Source organism: Loxodonta africana, chromosome 1 (assembly GCF_030014295.1).
Source record: "Loxodonta africana isolate mLoxAfr1 chromosome 1, mLoxAfr1.hap2, whole genome shotgun sequence".
Classification (NCBI taxonomy): Eukaryota; Metazoa; Chordata; class Mammalia; order Proboscidea; family Elephantidae; genus Loxodonta; species Loxodonta africana.
In genome coordinates this window covers 61,797,510-61,815,507 of record NC_087342.1, presented here as the reverse complement: position 1 = coordinate 61,815,507, position 17,998 = coordinate 61,797,510, and the positions used below count along the sequence as shown (strand labels likewise).

General features: G+C 42.4%; 2 protein-coding genes across 10 annotated transcripts in view; one reads left to right on the top strand and one right to left on the bottom strand.

The window, feature by feature from the left end:
- The window catches only part of KDM1B (lysine demethylase 1B), a 58,489-nt gene extending 49,871 nt beyond the window's left edge, over positions 1–8,618 (bottom strand). For 3 of the 6 annotated variants that reach the window (XM_023555767.2, XM_064281171.1, XM_064281192.1), the window contains exons 1-6: positions 8,498–8,618; positions 8,146–8,189; positions 3,909–4,008; positions 2,644–2,771; positions 1,423–1,512; positions 552–663 (exon numbers count right to left, since the gene is read on the bottom strand). In XM_023555767.2, the coding sequence (XP_023411535.2) occupies positions 552–663; positions 1,423–1,512; positions 2,644–2,771; positions 3,909–3,995 (417 nt within the window). In that variant the 5' untranslated portion in view covers positions 3,996–4,008; positions 8,146–8,189; positions 8,498–8,618. Of the gene's footprint in view, positions 1–551; positions 985–1,422; positions 1,513–2,643; positions 2,772–3,908; positions 4,009–8,145; positions 8,190–8,497 lie in introns of those variants that run through there. The other 3 variants (XM_003416453.4, XM_023555768.2, XM_064281183.1) reach the window with 2 other exon arrangements.
- Positions 8,619–8,831: 213 nt separating this feature from the next.
- The window catches only part of TPMT (thiopurine S-methyltransferase), a 42,361-nt gene continuing 33,194 nt past the window's right edge, over positions 8,832–17,998 (top strand). For 3 of the 4 annotated variants that reach the window (XM_064281155.1, XM_023555772.2, XM_003416455.4), the window contains exon 1: positions 8,832–8,945. The gene's annotated coding sequence lies outside the window, so the exon portion shown is untranslated. The other variant, XM_023555771.2, reaches the window with a different exon arrangement.

Genomic DNA, 17,998 nt, shown 5'->3' with positions numbered 1-17,998 from the left:
TCCACTACCAGGTATGTACCAAAAGAACTGAAAACAGGTATGCAAACAAATACGTGCACATGAATATTCATACCAGTATTATTCAAAATAACCAAAAGGTGGAAACAACCTAAATGTCCACCAGTGAACAAATGCATAAACAAGATGTAAAAAAATGATAACCTAAAGTTAGTTTTTTAAAAAAAGTCACCAAAAAAATTAGAGCCAAAATATGATTTTAAATCTAATTAGGATTTGTATTGAAAGCATGAAATTGTGTTTAAATACACACAATAAAAACACGAATAGAAAAAAAGATTCAAAGGACATGTATCAAGGTTAACAATGGTTATCACCAACGGTAGTGAGTCTTTAGTGTCTTCTTTATACTACGCTAAGTTATCTAAAAGCTGTCTGTAAAAATAAAAAACACGATTTGGTTGAACAATCACAGAAGGAACACTAAGTGTAATAAAAGAAAGATTTTTTAAAAAGTCAGTATTTTCACGTACTCTTCTTGCTTTGAACTCCACAAATGCTTTAAAGAAGCAACAAAGCATCCCCTTTCTTACCCAGTAGGGGAGTTGTTGGTCTGCCATGAAAGCTTTGGGACTAGGTTCAGTTTTGCCATTTCTAGTCCATATTTTTTTCCACGTAGTATATTTGTCATAGCCATCCTTATGACTGAAAAACAATAAATATATCAAGTTATAAGATTTATCGGGTTTTCAAAATAGAAGGCCGGTTAGTAAATCTTACGTAAAGGATGTATCTGGCCATATTGTAAAACCATTAAGAATTCTGACTCATGGTGACCCCGTTTCAGAATAGAACTGCACTCCACAAGGTTTTCAATGGTGTGATCTTTCAGCAGATCACCAGGCCTTTCTTCTGAGGCACCTCCGGATGGATTCGAACCTCCAACCTTTCGACTAGCAGCTGAGCACGTTAGCTGTTTGCATCACTCAGGGACTCCAGCCATATCAGAGGAGAAGGAAAATGTTGCTACAACAACCCATAAAACAGACTGTCAGGATGGGTAAACTCCTATCAATTTTAGTATATAAAACTAGGAAAAAGGGCCACCTCTGGCTGGCTATCTGTCTAGTGCAATTTCTAGTCCTCAGCATCCTTCCCCCAAATCTTTGCATCCAGCCTCCTATGTATTATCAGAGAATAGCCAAGCACCTCCTAGAATTATCAGAATTTGCAGATTAAGGAGAATATCTGTCTCGTGACAGGCATTTTCTCGAGCATGTATAAGCACACACACATCCAAACTGCAGCATCAAAGGCTGGTCAAAGTTACAGTCATTACAAGAATGACTGAAACATTTAATTAATTCAGTAAGCCCAGGGGCTAAGCCTTGACTATCTGGTCCTCTCCACTGCCGCCGCCGCCGCCGCCCCCTCTAGCACCAAAACCTGAAGCAGCAAACAAACCTTCTGTAGTAATGGTCAAAGCATTCATTACAGAAATGCTCCCCACAGGAGAGGTGATACCACCGGGAGGTGTAGCCGTTCTTGGCACATCTGAAAATAATAACAGTATGCAGCTTTGGTAATGAACAAATACTTCATCTCTCTCTTTTTTTTTAATATTTACCATGCACTTCCTGTAAGCTCATTTGCATTATCTCCACTTAGAATCTTAATAACCAGGAGCTAATAACAGGGGAATGGAGTGGACAGCTGACACGTAATAGTACCTGGTGATACACAGGGACTCAGATCAGTGGTCCCTAAGCCTAGCTGCACATCAGAGGGCCTGGGGCTTACACAGACTCCCTGTAGCAATGACAGGGCTTTATAAAAAGAAACAACAGATACTACCAGCTCTCACTGCCATGCCACACATGTGTGAAGGAGAGAAGTGTGGTCTCTATGGCACACATGTGGAAAGGAATGAAGTGTGGTGTCTATAGTAACAACATATGGCCCAATATTGAATAGTCAATGAATCTTGCCAGCTGAAATCTGACCATTAAGTGGGCAATATTTCTTTTATGACATATCTAGCCTGTCAAACAGCCAATAATACAGTTAAAAAAAAAAATGCTACTATGAACACTAGTACCACCACCATTTTGAGTTTAAAACATCCACAGGCTTTGTTTCCTAAGCTGTATTGAATCTTAAGCCTTAAGTGAAGATTTTCCTTCGGGAGTAAATGGGTCATACTTGTGTCATCCCCCCAAAAATGGCAAGACTGCAGTCACCTATGTTGTTTTGGTGAGACCTGCATATGTATTATCAGAAGAGAAGCCACGTTAGATGAGGGAGAGAAAAAGCACGGAGAAAAGGAAACACTGATTGGTCTCCACAGGGAGTTCATGGGTTCTTTCTACTGTTACCACCCCACACCCCCTCTACCCTCAACCCCAGGAGAGGTGCAGCTACCCTTGGACAGATTTAGGACATTGTGTTGGCCACTGAGCAGAGCTGATATGGATGTGGTCTCTCCCATGAGGCTAGGCACAACACAGAGAGGGTATGGGAGTGTATGGGGGGCACAGACTGTTCAAGTAATGTCTCTATTATCAGATGACTTACAGTATCTATATGTATCTTTAGGAAAACTATCTTTGACGATGTCTTTTTGTTTCCACAAAGAACACTCTCAAGGGCAGGAACGGGAAGCCAAGACACACCATCTACACAGACCTTTCAGAAGCACTTGCAAAGCACACAGGACACGCTGCGGTGCAGCCAGCCTTTTCACATTTCCTGTACTTCTTCTCTGACCCACCGTCTTCATCCTCATCTGTCGTCTCCGTTGCTTTCTTCTTCGCCTGGGGAAGAACCAGCTGAGGTTAAGATTTCACCAGAACGGCCAGGGTGAAGGTGGTGGAAGGTGTGCTACCGAAATCACCTGGATGTTAGGAGGAATTCTAAATGTGAATTTCAACAACATCCTGGCAGTGCATTAGGGCTCACACACAGCAATTTCCTTGAGGCTGCACTGTGCCAACAATTTACTAATTCGCTAAAAAAAACAACAAAAAAAAAACCTAGGACTAGCGCTCTAACTACAGGTATCTCAGCAGAGAATAAAATTCCTGTGAGCCTTTCTTAAGAAAAGGTTACAAGCATCAAAATCAACAAAAGTCACTCTCTTACTAAGATTTACTTTCTTTAAGTGGACCAGATACATCCTCTCAGTATTCTGGGGGAAAAAAAAACTAAAAATTCCCACAAATAGAACTATATCATTCAAATTATGCTTAAAAAAAAAAAGCATACAAAAAATTAGACAGGACTATAAAACAAAAAATTTTACATGTGAGGAATGTGCCTCTTAGTCCAATCAGATATACAAGACCAAATGGGCAGCTCCTGTCCAAAAGCAGGATCAGAAGGCAGGAAGGGACAGGAATGGGACGAACGGACACAGGGAACCCCAGGATGGAAAGGGGGGAGGATGCTGTCACATTGTGGGGGCTGCAATCAATGTCACAAAACAATATGTGTATAAATTTTTGAACGAGAAATTAACTTGACCTGTAAACTTTCACCTAAAGCACAATAAAAAAAAAAAAAAAAAAGATGGCACAAAGTAACCCTCCAACAGCACCTAGCAAATTGCACTTTAAAGTCCAAATTCCAGTGAATGACATCCATCCGAGTCAACCATGATCTGGCCTCAGTCTCATATCCCGGAAGCCACCACTGAGCTACAATTCTCTAAACACTCCATGCTGATTCATATTCTATGCTTTTGTATTTGCAGCTCCCTTTTTTTTTACTGCCAGAGATGCTACTTTTTTCTATATTCTGTCACTTTATCACACTGTATGGTGACTGGGGTGAATTTCCCCACCAGACCACACGTTCCTTGGAACCTGGAGCTTTCCTCTCTAATTCTTCAGCTGCAATCCTAGTTACTGCGTGCTTAGCCATGATGCATCGGATGAACAAATAAATAATACCTGCCTACCGGAGCTCCTCAAAGGAAGGTTATCGGAGGACTGGTCAAAAGATGCCTTTTTTTTTGTTCTTCCCCTTGGAGTTGCCATTGTATCGGAAAATCTGCAAAAAAAAAAAAAAAACCAAACTATTAAATTAAAAAAAAAAAAAAAATTAGCATCTGCTAATACTTTCAATGGAGTCCCTGGGTGGTGCAGTTAATGTGCTCAGCTGCTAGGCAAAAGGTTGGCAATCTGAGTAAAAAAAAACAAAAAAAGGACCTGGTGATCTACTTCTGAAAAATAAGTCACTGAAAAATCTACAGAGCACGATTCTACTCTGACATGCGTGAGGTCGCCATGAGTAGGAATTGACTCAATGGCAATTTTTCTTTTTTAAAATACTTTCAACACTCTCAAGCAGTTACTGTGTAGTTCAGTAGGTAGGAGTGTATGCTCCGCAGTTAGAAAGCCTGAGTATGCAGTCACCACTTTCAAGCAACTAAGCCTCAGTGTTATCATCTGTAAAATGAGTGTAGTTAAGAATGTACCATAACATTGGTGAGAATTAAATAAGATAACCTAGTTAAAGCATTCAGTATCAGGCCTGACGTACTGTAAGTACTCAATAAGTGTTATCCATCAGTAGAATGCACGTTTAAAATTAAAAAATGAGAACCACACCATGCTGATAAGCAATAAATCACACTACGGCTTAAAAATTAATAAGCAAAAATGTCTAGTTTTGTGTCTGTTATGGTCCTCTTCATCTTTTTTTTTTTTTTAAGCAGTCCTTAAATTTTGACCTTTTACATTTTACAAGAAAATTCATTCATTTCTTTTTAGTAAAAGCCAATAAATATACTTCAGGGATGCTGTCTCATTACAACCGATTACAGGACTTTGGGTTAGATGGAGGTACTCATCTCTTCTATCAGAAAAAATTTATGAGTTTTCAAACTACCCTCATAAAAGCATGGCTAAACAAACATCAACAGAAGTCAACAAGAGAAATACTGCAGAGTAACCATGAAAGATTAAGCACTATCAAATTAGTATTTATTCCATTAAATTAGATAAGGAATGAAAAATGCTCAGCATTAAGTTGTTGTTGTTAGCTGCCGCTGAGTCAGTGCCTAACCCATGGCAACCCCATGCACTATGGAACGAAACAACTCTTGTGATCCATAGGGTTTTCACTGGCTGATTGTCACCAGGCCTTTTTCCCTAGTCTGTCTTAGTCTGGAAGCTCCGCTGAAACCTGTTTGGCATCATCGCAACACACAAGCTTTCACTCAGACAAGTGGTGGCTGCACTTGAGGTAGACTGGCTAGAAATCCCTCCCCTGCATTAAAGGTGAGAATTAAACCACTACGCTCAGTAACAGATCAGTTCTACCATTATCATTTCTCTCCCTCCCTGATCCACGGTACATGCCTCTACACACAAACACAAAACGAGAGAATGAGAAATACTACATCCTATGAAAAAGGAATTTAAAAGTAGAAAAGTGATATATCCTAAGTATAAATTCCACATACCTGTGCTTGAGCTGATTCCAACTCACAGCAACCCTACAGGACAGAGCAGAACTGCCCCATAGAGAGTTTAAGGCTCTAATGTTCAAGGAAACAGACTGCCACATCTTCCTCCCCCTGAGCAGCTGGGTGGGTTCTGTTAGCGGCCAAGCACTTAACCACTGTACCACCAGGCTCCTTTAAATTCTGCACAGATAGTCTTAATCCTGGAGAAAAGCTTTGAGGGGCTTGTAATTCTATCGGTTCAGATTTGTGAGTTGTACTAACCTTCAAAAGATTATTTTTCATGGATTATCCCAGGAAAAATACTTCAGTTTACGTTGCTTCCCATCACGTGGGAAAATTTTCCATTTGCCATCTACATCGACTTTAAGAAATCTTGACATCAACGACTCATGTTCACTTTTTTAGAGGCACTATTTTGTTAATAAAAACCCACCGCCGTCGAGTCGATTCCAACTCATAGCAACCCTATAGGACAGAGTAGAACTGCCCCATAGAGTTTCCAAGGAGCGCCTGGCAGATTCGAACTGCCGACCTTTTGGTTAGCAGCCGTAGCACTTAACCACTATGCCACCAGGGTTTCCTGTAAACATATAAACCCTACATATTCTGAAATACATTACAGCTCTTTAAATATTAAATAAGTCACCAATGAGCTCACACAGCATCCATTATACTGCTGGTTAAAGGCCAAATACTGTTAAAAGCACTATTGAGAATCTACCTATAATTGCTATGCCCAAAGACAACTTTCCGAATCCCGTTTTTATTTTCAAAATGCAGAATAAAGACTGTTCGGTTTAACAAATCTTTTTATATAAAATATATAGCCCATATTATTCATAAAATGAACAACAAATACAGTATATTTACATATTGCAGAAAAATATTTGAAGTTCAATGTAGGTTTCAGCCTATGTTCACACAACATTTAACCCTGTCACCTAGGAATGCACGCATTCCCAAAAAAGAGGAAAGTTTCTGGAAATTTCATCATTTTATCCTACTATAGACTGGAAGGAGCCCTGGTGACACAGTGGTTAAGAGCTCAGCTACTAACCAAAAGGTCGGCAGTTTGAATCCACCAGCCGCTCCTTGGAAACCCTATGGGGCAATTCTACTCTGTTATACAGGGTTGTTATGAGTCAGAATAAACTTGACGACAGCAGCAGGTATACTGGAAAACACGTATTTGATGGAATAATTAATAATATAGTTCAAGATATGGTTAAAGAAGAAATGAATACATTAACTGTAAAAGCCATTATTAAATTTGCGCTGCCTAGGGAAAATGTGATTGAAGATTTTTAAGGCAGTTACATTTTCAACTTTAATTATACAATTAAGGGTTATACATTCCCAATCTTTTTTGGCACTTACTGTAATTTCTGTATTTTCACTGTTGCTGGGTTCTTGAATTTTAAAGAAAAAAAAATTTAAGTTGGAAGGGCTAAAGCTATTGTATTTTTAAATATAATTTTGGAAATACCAGCCAAAGTATCATTAAAACAAATTACTGTACTAATTAATAAACACACCTAGCTTTAAATATAACCAATTTGTGTCATGCCCAACCTGATTCTTCAAATCAATAAACACACCTAACCTTAAATATAATCAATTTGTGTCATGTCCAATATAGTTTCATAAGCACATTTCTTCCCAATTTAAAATTCATAGTCTGTTTTTCCTTTAAAGCAAGAAAAGAAAGGAAGGGGGCTTTGTCTTTGGTAAATACATTAGTGGATATATCAATATCGGGATTTCAATTTTAATAATCCTCAGGACTTTTTTTTCCAAAATGGTTCATTCAAAAAGAAAAGAAACGAACAAAAAAAAAAAAAAATCACAGGAATTCATAAAAACATGAATAAAAAGACTCCAGGTTGGAACAGAAGTTTAAAGTGGAGTCAGGAGAAATCTACAAATAGCACAAACTACTAGAAACTTCTTCAGACGCAGCAGAAATGGGAATTTCCCTTTGGGTAATAAGCATTAGCATCTCACTACTCTCTTATGCTCGGAAGACACCTAATTATTGATGACAATTTTCTCATGTACCTCTTGAACAAACCTTCCCTCCTGCCACCTTTCTCGCCCTAAAACAACAGATTAAAAAAAAAAACAGGTAAAAGCCTTGAGTTGTGTGTGTATGTCGGGCTTGGAGGATCTCCCAACTTGAGGGGTCCCTCGCTTCGATGGAGTCCTGTATGCTTACCCAAGAGAAGGCTGGGCCTCTATTTGGCTGGGCTCCAGATCACTGAACCCCAACTTTCTACAGCTGGGCCTGTCACTTCCTTCTTTCACCTGCCAGCTGCCAGGCTGTTGCTTAACAGCCACCGAAATCCAGCAACCCCTCCCCCCTTTCAGTCCACAATCCTGGAGGAGTTGCCCAAGTAACCTGGCAATGCCTACGATGTCTCAACGCATGGTGGCTGGTACCGGAGAATTACTACACCACCTGCAAGGCTGAGAGTGCTCCTCGCCGCCACGCTACTGGCTGGGAAGAACGAGTCAGGGAGTTTCTAGTGCCGGACCATGCCCCCCTCCCCCCGCCCAGAGGAAACACCCCCCCCCCGCACGAGACCAAGTGACAGAGCTTGGCAAATCCCAGGAGAGAGCCCCAACGCTCCCTGTGCCAGCTACAGCCACCTCGCTTCCCCGAAACGCTGTCTAGTCTCTTCTCCGAAGTCAGAGAAGCAACAGTCCCCGGGGCTCACCTTTGAGCTGAAGAGGTGCAAGGCGTCTCGGGCAGAAAGCACCGCTGTACGGGAAAGAAACATTGTAGGGAGTGAGGAGAGATCCACAGAGCGTCGAATCGGGGGACCCCGTCGCCTCAAAACCACAGCGTGGGATTCCCCCTTCCTCAGGGATTCCCACCACGAACCCCAACCCATCCAAAAGGGGGGGATGGGATCAGGCTCGGGGACACCCACCCACCTCTCACCCGGCGAGGGGCGCTGCACAGGGGAGAAGGAGCGCTTGCACCCCAGCCAGGCTGCTTTGTGCTGCAGTGTCACCCAAAACCCGCCACCGCCCCCACGGCTGCCCCCGAAGCCGCGCGCCCCCCACCTGAGAGCGCCGGCGAGAACGTGCGCACCGCCCCCGGCTGTGGGCGCTTCTCTGGGGTCGCGCCTCGCGCGCACGGAACGGCAGGATCCGCGCCTCGAGCCGCAGCCCCGGCTCCGCCGCCGCTGCCGCCGCCGCCGCTTCCGCCCCTGTCACGGCGTGACCCGGGGTGGGAGGAGCCGCCGGGACCAGGGAGGCGTAGGGTCCCCGCCTTCGCCTTCGCCGCGGCTGTCGCCACGCCCTGGCCATTTCCGCCGCTGCGCAAACTCGGGAGCCCGGGGAGGGGGCGGGGTCTGTGCGCCGGGGGCGGGGCCGAGCTGGGGCCTGGGGCGGGGTGTCAGGCGGGGCACCGCGAGAAGTCTGGGTGCAGAGTCCCGGCTCCGGGGGCCAGCCTTCGCGGCTGCAGCTGTAAAGACAGAAGTAGCGGCAAAGGCAGCGAGCAGCGGACAAGGTACGCTCCCCAGGACGCAGAGAGAGTGCGGGTGTGAAGTGGGATGATTTGCTCAGAAGTGTGTGAGCCGGTGATGAGATTCCCCGGACTGGGCATCCTAACAAGCGTGAACAGCTCAGCAGTCCGTGCCCTGAAATGGTTGGTGTTAAGGGGGCAGCAGCGGGAAGGACAGTAATGACCGGTGCAGTGAAGGACCTTTTTTTTTTTTAGAGCATTGTTGTGTGTTAATGATTTTTAGGAAAAGCGAAGTACCTGGCAGAGTGCTAGCTCACGGGGTGTGGGGAGGGGGAGTGCTGTTATAGTCTGTCTTGCCCTTGTTCTGGATAGCGGTTATACTCCAATGTATCCGTATATGTTTACGTATAACTTCGTGAATGTTTATTCACTAATCCATAACTCTTAAAATTTGTCCGTTTAGATAAGTTATATGTCAGTTTAACAAAATTTAAAAATAAAACTAAAGCAGAAATATTAAAAAAAAAAAAAAAAAAGGTGGGCGAGAGGACAGGAATAATCTGAATACTTGGGCTACTGTCCTAGCGCATCTGCTGTTTCCGTGTTTGAATAGGCGTTGTTGGGAGACTTGCCTTTCTTTATTCTTAGGATTTGAACTTTAATCTTGTTACAGAAGGAAACTTTTTTTATTTCTGCAGAAAGCGATGTGGAACAAGTTGAGAAGCTATTGGAACAGCTAAAAATGATTAAGTTATATTTGACGATGCTTATGATTTAGGAGCTCTGGTGGCGCAGTGGTTAAAGCGCTCGGCTGCTAACCGAAAAGTTTGAACCCACTGCCCGCTCTATGAAAGATGCAGCAGTCTTCCGTAAAGATTACAGCCTTGGAAACCCTATGGGGCAGTTCTACTCTGTCCTATAGGGTCAGTCTGAGTCGGAATTGACAGCAACACGTTTAGCTTTTTTGTTTTACCGTGAGGTACTCTGCTAATTTAATCTATCCCTTACTGGAGGCTATGTCAAAGCAAAAAACTCAGAGATGCATGGACAAGGTGTTTTGGAGGACACATCTGGGTTCAGGGGTCTGAAATTTAATTTTGCTCCCTGAGGATTGCTGTTCGCCGCCCTCGCCTCAGAACAAGTGAAGTTTATGAGAGAGGACATTCCAGGTTGTCCTGCCTCTATAATAAAGGTTACGCTTGACTTTTTCCTTGTTCTAAGTAGAGAATTGCTTTATAACTCTTCTTTGCCACCACTTTGCCTTAGTTGGGTGCCCAGGTGGCACAGTGGTTAAGAGCTCAGGCAGCTAACCAAAAGGTTGATAGTTTGAATCCACCAGCCACTCCTTGGAAACCCTACGGGGCAGTTCTGCTCTGTCCTGTAGGGTGGCTATGAGTCAGAGTCAACTCGAAGGCATGGTTTTTTGTTTTTTTTTTTTTTGCCTTAGATAACTGGGTGTGCCAGTTTGAACTCTGCCACCACGTTTCGCTTCTATGCAGTCATGCCCTATCTTATAATGTCGCCTTGCTTTGCTGCATACTTCTGTAGGACCTAGTTGCACACTGGTCTTCTTGTGCTGATGATTTTTCAATTTGCTATAACAGGAGCTACCGTGATTGTTCACTGTTCCTTGCCCTTATGAAAATTGCTTAGTGAGCACAGAACAGAGGCAATAGAAAATTCTAGGTTCGTGCCTGAGCTGGGATGAGAGAGGGAATGAGCCATATATCCTGGGAGATTATAGTTTGTGTCTATAATTATATAGTGCTTTTTTTTCCTCTGAGGATTTTTCTAGCCTTGAATTCATTTTGTCTTCACTCTCCCTGTGAAGTAGGCAGGACAAGTATGAGGGGGGTGCTGAAATTGTAGGCCAAAGACTGATACTAGTACGAACCATTTACTGACTGTAGAAATGTGGGAATATCAGTGAATCACTCTGAGAGTCACTTTCCTCTGCCATTAAATGAGAAGAATTATCTGTGCTGCCTACGTCACAGGGTTGTTTTGAGGGTCAAATGAGAATGTATGTGAAAGATCTGTAAATGGTAAAGCACTGTATACTTGTTTGTTAAAAAAAAAAAAAAGAGAGAGAGAGAGCATTGCTTTATGAAGGTTCAAGTTCACGTCCCAGAAGTTCTGGCTGAAAATGGAGATGGGAAAACTGCGAAAGTTTTCTGTGCCCAATACAATCAGATACTTACCCTTGACTTTTCAGAAAGCTTAGTCACCTCAGGAACTTACCGGTACTGGTTGCCGTTGACTCAACTCTGACTCATAGCGACCCTATGGAACAGAGTAGAACTGCCCCATACAGTTTCCAAAGAGTGCCTGGCGGGTTGGAACTACTGACCTTTTGGTTAGCAGCTATGGCTCTTAACCACTATGCCACCAGGGTTTCCATCAGGAACTTAGAAAAGCCATTTGTTAACAAATATTGCTGAGATAAATGAATTCATGTTCCTATTTCTGATGGAGCCACCTTATCCTTAAATCCTAAGGAAATTGAGGCCAATTTTTACAATAAAGGGGGATTTTTCTTGAAATACATGTTTTTATATGATGTTTTCTATTCTCATGGATAAATCATTAATTCTAGATCCCCCAAGGAGCCCGGTGGTACCGTGGTTAAAGCACTTGGCTGCTAGCCGAAAGGTCAGCAATCAACTCAATTGCAGTGGGTTTCTTTTTTTTTTTTTTTTTGTTCTAGACCCACCAGTAATAAACCCAGCAAAACTCAGTGCCATCTAGTCGATTCCACCAATAATAGCATCCTAGATGCAAAGGAGTCCCTGGGTGATACAAATACTTTAAGCTGGACCACTAACCTAAGGAGCCCTGGTGGCACAGTGGTTAAGAACTACAGCTGCTAACCAAAAGGAGTTCAAATCCACCAGCTGCTCCTTGGAAACCCTATGGGGCAGTCCTACCCTGTCATATAGGGTTGCTGTGAGCCGGAATCAACTCAACGGGAATGGTTTTGTTTGTTTTTTACTAACCTAAAGGTTGGTGGTTTGAACACGCCCAGCAGTACCTTGCAAGAAAGGCCTGGTGATCTGCTTCCATAAAGTTTCTCATTGTCATCATGTCAATTTTGACTCATAGCCACCTTAGCAGAACTGCTCCATAGGGTTTCCAAGTCTGTAATATTTACGAAAGGAGACTGTCACATCTTTCTCTCATGGAGTAGCTGGTAGGTTTGAACGAAGGACCTGTTCATTAGCAGACAAGCACTTAAACACCGTGCCACCAGGGCTTCTTAAAGATTACAGCCAGGAAAACCCTATGGAGCAGTTCTACTCTGCAACACATGGGGTCGCCATGAGTCAGATCAACTGGACTGCAGCCGGCTTGGTTTTTAGTTGTATAATCTGAACAAAATTACTTTCACTAATGATTTAAAGGGAATGTTAGAAGTATGGTGGTGTGTTGTCCTTGATATTACAAAGTTGACATTGAAAGAACAAGCATTTTTCTCATTCATTAGGATACATTAGCAGTTATGTTTGTAGGTTTTTGTTTTTCCCCCTCAATTCTCTTTGTTTCCATGCAAAAAAGAAGCTATAAGAAAATTATTTGAAAATACGAACTTGTGGAGTAGAGATAGGATAAGAAGCCATGCATCTGCTTTTGTTCCTCCTGAAACCCCACCAAAACAACAATAACAGGATTTTTTTTTAATAATTTTTATTGAGCTTCAAGTGAACGTTTACAAATCAAGTCAGTCTGTCACATATAAGCTTATATACACCTTACTCCATACTCCCACTTGCTCTCCCCCTAATGAGTCAGCCCTTCCAATCTTTCCTTTCGTGACAATTTTGCCAGCTTCCAACTCTTTGTATCCTCCGATCCCCCCTCCAGACAGGAGATGCCAACACAGTCTCAAGTGTCCACCTGATACAAATAGCTCACTCTTCATCAGCATCTGTCTCCTACCCACTGTCCAGTCCCTTCCATGTCTGATAAGTTGTCTTCAGAAATGGTTTCTGTCCTGGGCCAACAGAAGGTTTGGGAACCGTGACCGCCAGGATTCCTCTAGTCTCAGTTAGACCATTAACTACGGTCTTTTTGTGAGAATTTGGGGTCTGCATCCCACTGATCTGCTCCCTCAGGGGTTCTCTGTTGTGCTCCCTGTCAGGGCAGTCATCAGTTGTGGCCGGGCACCAACTAGTTCTTCTGGTCTCAGGATGATGTAAGTCTCTGGTTCATGTGGCCCTTTCTGTTTCTTGGGCTCATAGTTATCGTGTGACCTTGGTGTTCTTCATTCTCCTTTGATCCAGGTGGGTTGAGACCAATTGATGCATCTTAGATGGCCGCTTGTTAGCATTTAAGACCCCAGAGGCCACATTTCAAAGTGGGATGCAGAATGTTTTCATAATAGAATTATTTTGCCAATTGACTTAGAAGTCCCCTTAAGCCATAGTCCCCAAACCCCTGCCCTTGCTCCGCAGACCTTTGAAGCATTCAGTTTATCCCGGAAACTTCTTTGCTTTTGGTCCAGTCCAGTTGAGCTGATCTTCCGTGTATTGAGTATTGTCCTTCCCTTCACCTAAAGTAGTTATCTACTAACTAATCAGTAAATAACCCTCTCCCACTCTCCCTCCCTCCCCCCGCCATAACCACAAAAGTGTGTATTCTTCTCAGTTTATACTATTTCTCAAGATCTTATAATAGTGGTCTTATACAATATTTGTCCTTTTGCCTCTGACTAATTTCACTCAGCATAATGCCTTCCAGGTTCCTCCATGTTATGAAATGTTTCACAGATTCGTCACTGTTCTTTATCGATGCGTAGTATTCCATTGTGTGAATATACCACAATTTATTTAGCCATTCATCTATTGATGGACACCTTGGTTGCTTCCAGCTTTTTGCTATTGTAAACAGAGCTGCAATAAACATGGGTGTGCATATATCTGTTCGTGTAAAGGCTCTTATTTCTCTGGGGTATATTCTGAGGAGTGGGATTTCTGGGTTGTACGGTCGTTCTATTTCTAACTTTTTAAGAAAACGCCAGATAGATTTCCAAAGTGGTTATACCATTTTACATTCCCACCAGCAGTTTATAAGAGTTCCAATCTCTCCGCAGCCTCTCCAACATTTATTATTTTGTGTTTTTTGGATTAATGCCAGCCGTGTTGGAGTGAGATGGAATCTCATTGTAGTTTTAATTTGCATTTCTCTAATGGCTAATGATCGAGAGCATTTTCTCATGTATCTGTTAGCTGCCTGAATATCTTCTTTAGTGAAATGTGTGTTCATATCCTTTGCCCACTTCTTGATTGGATTGTTTGTCTTTTTGTGGCTGAGTTTTGACAGAATGATATGGATTTTAGAGATCAGGCACTGGTTGGAGATGTCATAGCTGAAAATTCTTTCCCAATCTGTAGGTGGTCTTTTTACTCTTTTGGTGAAGTCTTTAGGTGAGCATAGGTGTTTGATTTTTAGGAGCTCCCAGTTGCTGGTTTCTCTTCATCATTTTTGGTAATGTTTTGTATTCTGTTTAAGCCTTGTATTAGGGCTCCTAAGGTTGTCCCTATTTTTTCTTCCATGATCTTAATCGTTTTAGTCTTTATGTTTAGGTCTTTGATCCACTTGGAGTTAGTTTTTGTGCATGGTGTGAGGTATGGGTCCTGTTTCATTTTTTTGCAAATGGATATCCAGTTATGCCAGCACCATTTGTTTAAAAGACTATCTTTTCCCCAATTAACTGACACTGGGCCTTTGTCAAGTATCAGCTGCTCATATGTGGATGGATTTATATCTGGGTTCTCAATTCTGTTCCATTGGTCTATGTGCCTGTTGTTGTACCAGTACCAGGCTGTTTCAATAACAGGATTTTTTTAAAGACATGAACTACTAGGAATAGGGGGCAGAAGAGGAGACAAAAGCAATAAAAGCTAGAAGGCAAATAGTCAAGGGGTAAAGGGGTTTATTGGATTCTAGAGAGCTGAATTCTGAGCCAGTGTTGGGGAAAGCTAGTGAGCAACCTTATTTGCATTATAAAAACTGGTGGCTTTCCAGTCCTTAACCATTTCTGGGAACTTCCATTTGCAGTACAAACCCATTGGCCTGGAGTGGATTCTGACTCATAGGGACCCTACAGGAGAGTAGAACTGCCCCTTAGAGTTCCCAAGGAGTGCCTGGTGGATTCGAATTGCTGACCTTTTGGTTAGCAGTCGTAGCACTTAACCACGCTATGGTACCTGGGTTTCCCTTTGCATTATAGAAACCCCGAAAGCCTCAAAATTTAGCAGTAGTGAGTACTTCTGGGAGGTAGAAGTGTGTGGTTGAAACTAGAATTGCTTGAAATTCCAAGTTCAGAAAAGGCTAAATCTACACGTATCTTTTTCAATTCCTTGCTGCCGGGTGCTTGCCCCTCCCTGTACCAGCTGACCTATGGGGGCTTATTCCCTGGAGAGGGTAAAACAGAGTCTCTAGAGAAGGGTCACTGAGTTGGAATCAACTCAATGGCAACAAGTTTGGTTTTTCGTTGTTTTTGGTTTAGGCTAGAAAGATAGAATGCACAGTTGGGGGTAGGAGTTCCTTTTCCTTTCCCTCTTGCTGCTTGAGTAGAACAGCTCCATAGAGTTTTCAAGCCATGACCTTTCAGAAGCAGATCACCAGGACTTTCTTCTGAGGCACGTCTGGGTGGCTTTGAACTGCCAAAGTTAGTAGCTTGGGTCTTAACTGTTTGCACCACCCAGGGACTTTTAGGGGAGGAGTACCACACTGAAAAAGTTAATGATAGGTAAATTAAATGCTCAGGTCCTCCCCTACTTCTCTGCTTTTCTTTTGTAGATATAGAACAGTGGCGCCAGTGACTTAATCTTTCTATGTAAAGTCTGACCAGTCCAAAGAAAAATAAAGATAATGACATCTAGGTTTCCAAATGAACTCCACTCACATCATCCTACAGTGAAGCTTACAGTCTATAATCCCCATCTGTCTTGTCTAGTGCTGCTCTAACAGAAATACCACAAGTGGATGGCTTTAACAAAGAGAAATTTATTCTCTCACAGTCCAGGAAACTAGAAGTCTGAATTCAGGGCTCCAGGTCCAGGGGAAAAGGAAAGGCTTTCTCTCTCCGTCAGCTTTGGGGGAAGGTCCTTGTCATCCATCTTCCCCCGTCGAGGATCTTCTCAGTGCAGGAAGCCTGGGTCCAAAGGATGCGCTGTTCTCCTGGCTCTGGTTTCTTGGTGGTATAAGGTCCCCTGTCTCTCTTATTGATTCTCTCTTTTATATCTCAAAAGAGATTGACTTAAGACACAATCTAATCTTGTGGATTGAGTCTTGCCTCGTTGACATAACTGCCATTAACCTCACCTCATCAACGTCGTCGTAGAGATAGGATTTACAACACACAGGAAAATCACATCCAATGACAAAATGGTAGGCAATAACACAATATTGGGAATCATGGCCTAGCCAAGGTCACAGACATTTTTGGGGGACATGATTCAATCCATGATACCATCTATACATTTAAACTTCTAAAGAACTTTTTGATAGCTACTCTTAATTAAATAGGAGCAGATAACAAGAATGGCTAGACATTTGAGGAAAGCCTCTAATTTGAAAGATAGAGGCCAAAACAAACCAACAGAAAAAGCAGCTTGAAGTAAAAGACTATACACATGAATAAGAAAATATTTAATAAGAGCAGAATAACATAAAAAGAGAACATCAAAGAATGAACAGACGCTCCTGAAAAGAAAAGACTTTATAGCAGAAAAGGGAAAATAGAATGGTAGAAAAATAAAAATGATCCCTGGTGGCACAATAGTTAAAGCACTTGGCTACAAACCAAAAGGTCAGTGACTCAAACCAACCAGCCACTCTGGGACAAAAATACCTGGCAATCTGCTGCCATAAAGATTATAGCCTGGGAGCCCTATGGGGCAGTTCTACTCTGTCCTTTTGGAGTTGTTATAGGGTCACTATGAGTCAGAATTGATTCCACACAACAACAGAAAAATAAAATTAAGGTGGTCTCTCAGAAAGTAGGACAAACGGGAAGAGATGGAAATAGATTAAATATGAGAAATTTACGCCACCAGTTCAGGAGGTCCAAAAAGAGGAATGTAAATTATCAACTAAAAATTCAAGAAATTTTTCAAGAATTGAAGGACATGAGCTTCTAGATTAAAATAACCCTTCCTTGTGGAAGAAAATGACCCAAAATAAAGCATGGAATCATGAAATTGCAATAACTAGGGACAAAGAAAAGCTTCCAGAGAGGGGGGAAAAAGGTCACATAGAACATAGCAGGATCAGAATGTCTTTAGGCTTAAGCAGTAACTTTGGAAGCTAGGAGACAATGGAGCAATTCTTCAAAATTGTGAGAGAAAATAGTTTTTAACAAAGAATTCTATACCCAGCAAAACTGTAAATCAAGGATCAAACCAAAAATCGAACCCGTTGCCATTGAGTCGATTCTAACTCATAGCAACCCTATAGGGCAGAACAGAACTGCCCCATAGGGTTCCCAAAGCTATAAATCTTTACGGAAGCAGACTGCCACATATTTCTCCCATGGAACAGCTGGTGGGTTCAGACTGCCAACCTTTTGTTTAGCAGCCGAGTGCTTAACCGCTGCAGCACCAGTCTTCTTAAATCAAGGATAAAGAATAGTAGAATGACATTTTCTTATATACGAAGCTGCAAAAAATTTTTCTCCCATACATCCTTTCTCAAGAAGTGGCTAGTGTTTGCTTCGCCAAAATGAAAGTGGAAACCAAAGAAAAGGGAACACACAGGATAAATGAAACATGAGATCTGGCAAAGGAGAAGCAGGAAATCCCCAGGGTGATGATCAAGAGAGATACCAGGATGCTAGCTGTCCACCAACAATAGAGAGCAGCAAGGTCAGAAGACTTCAGCAGAACTGTCTTCTAGAAGATGGCCTTGATAGAATATGTGGTGACTGAAGGATCAAAAATATATTTATAGGAGAGTTAGAAAATTGGCAGAGCTTAGAGTTGGATTAGTGATAAGTACCCCCCACAAAAGAACCATTGCCGCCAAGTCGATTCTGAGTCATAGCGACCCTATAGGACAAAGTAGAACCTGCCCCAGAGGGTTTCCGAGGAGCGGCT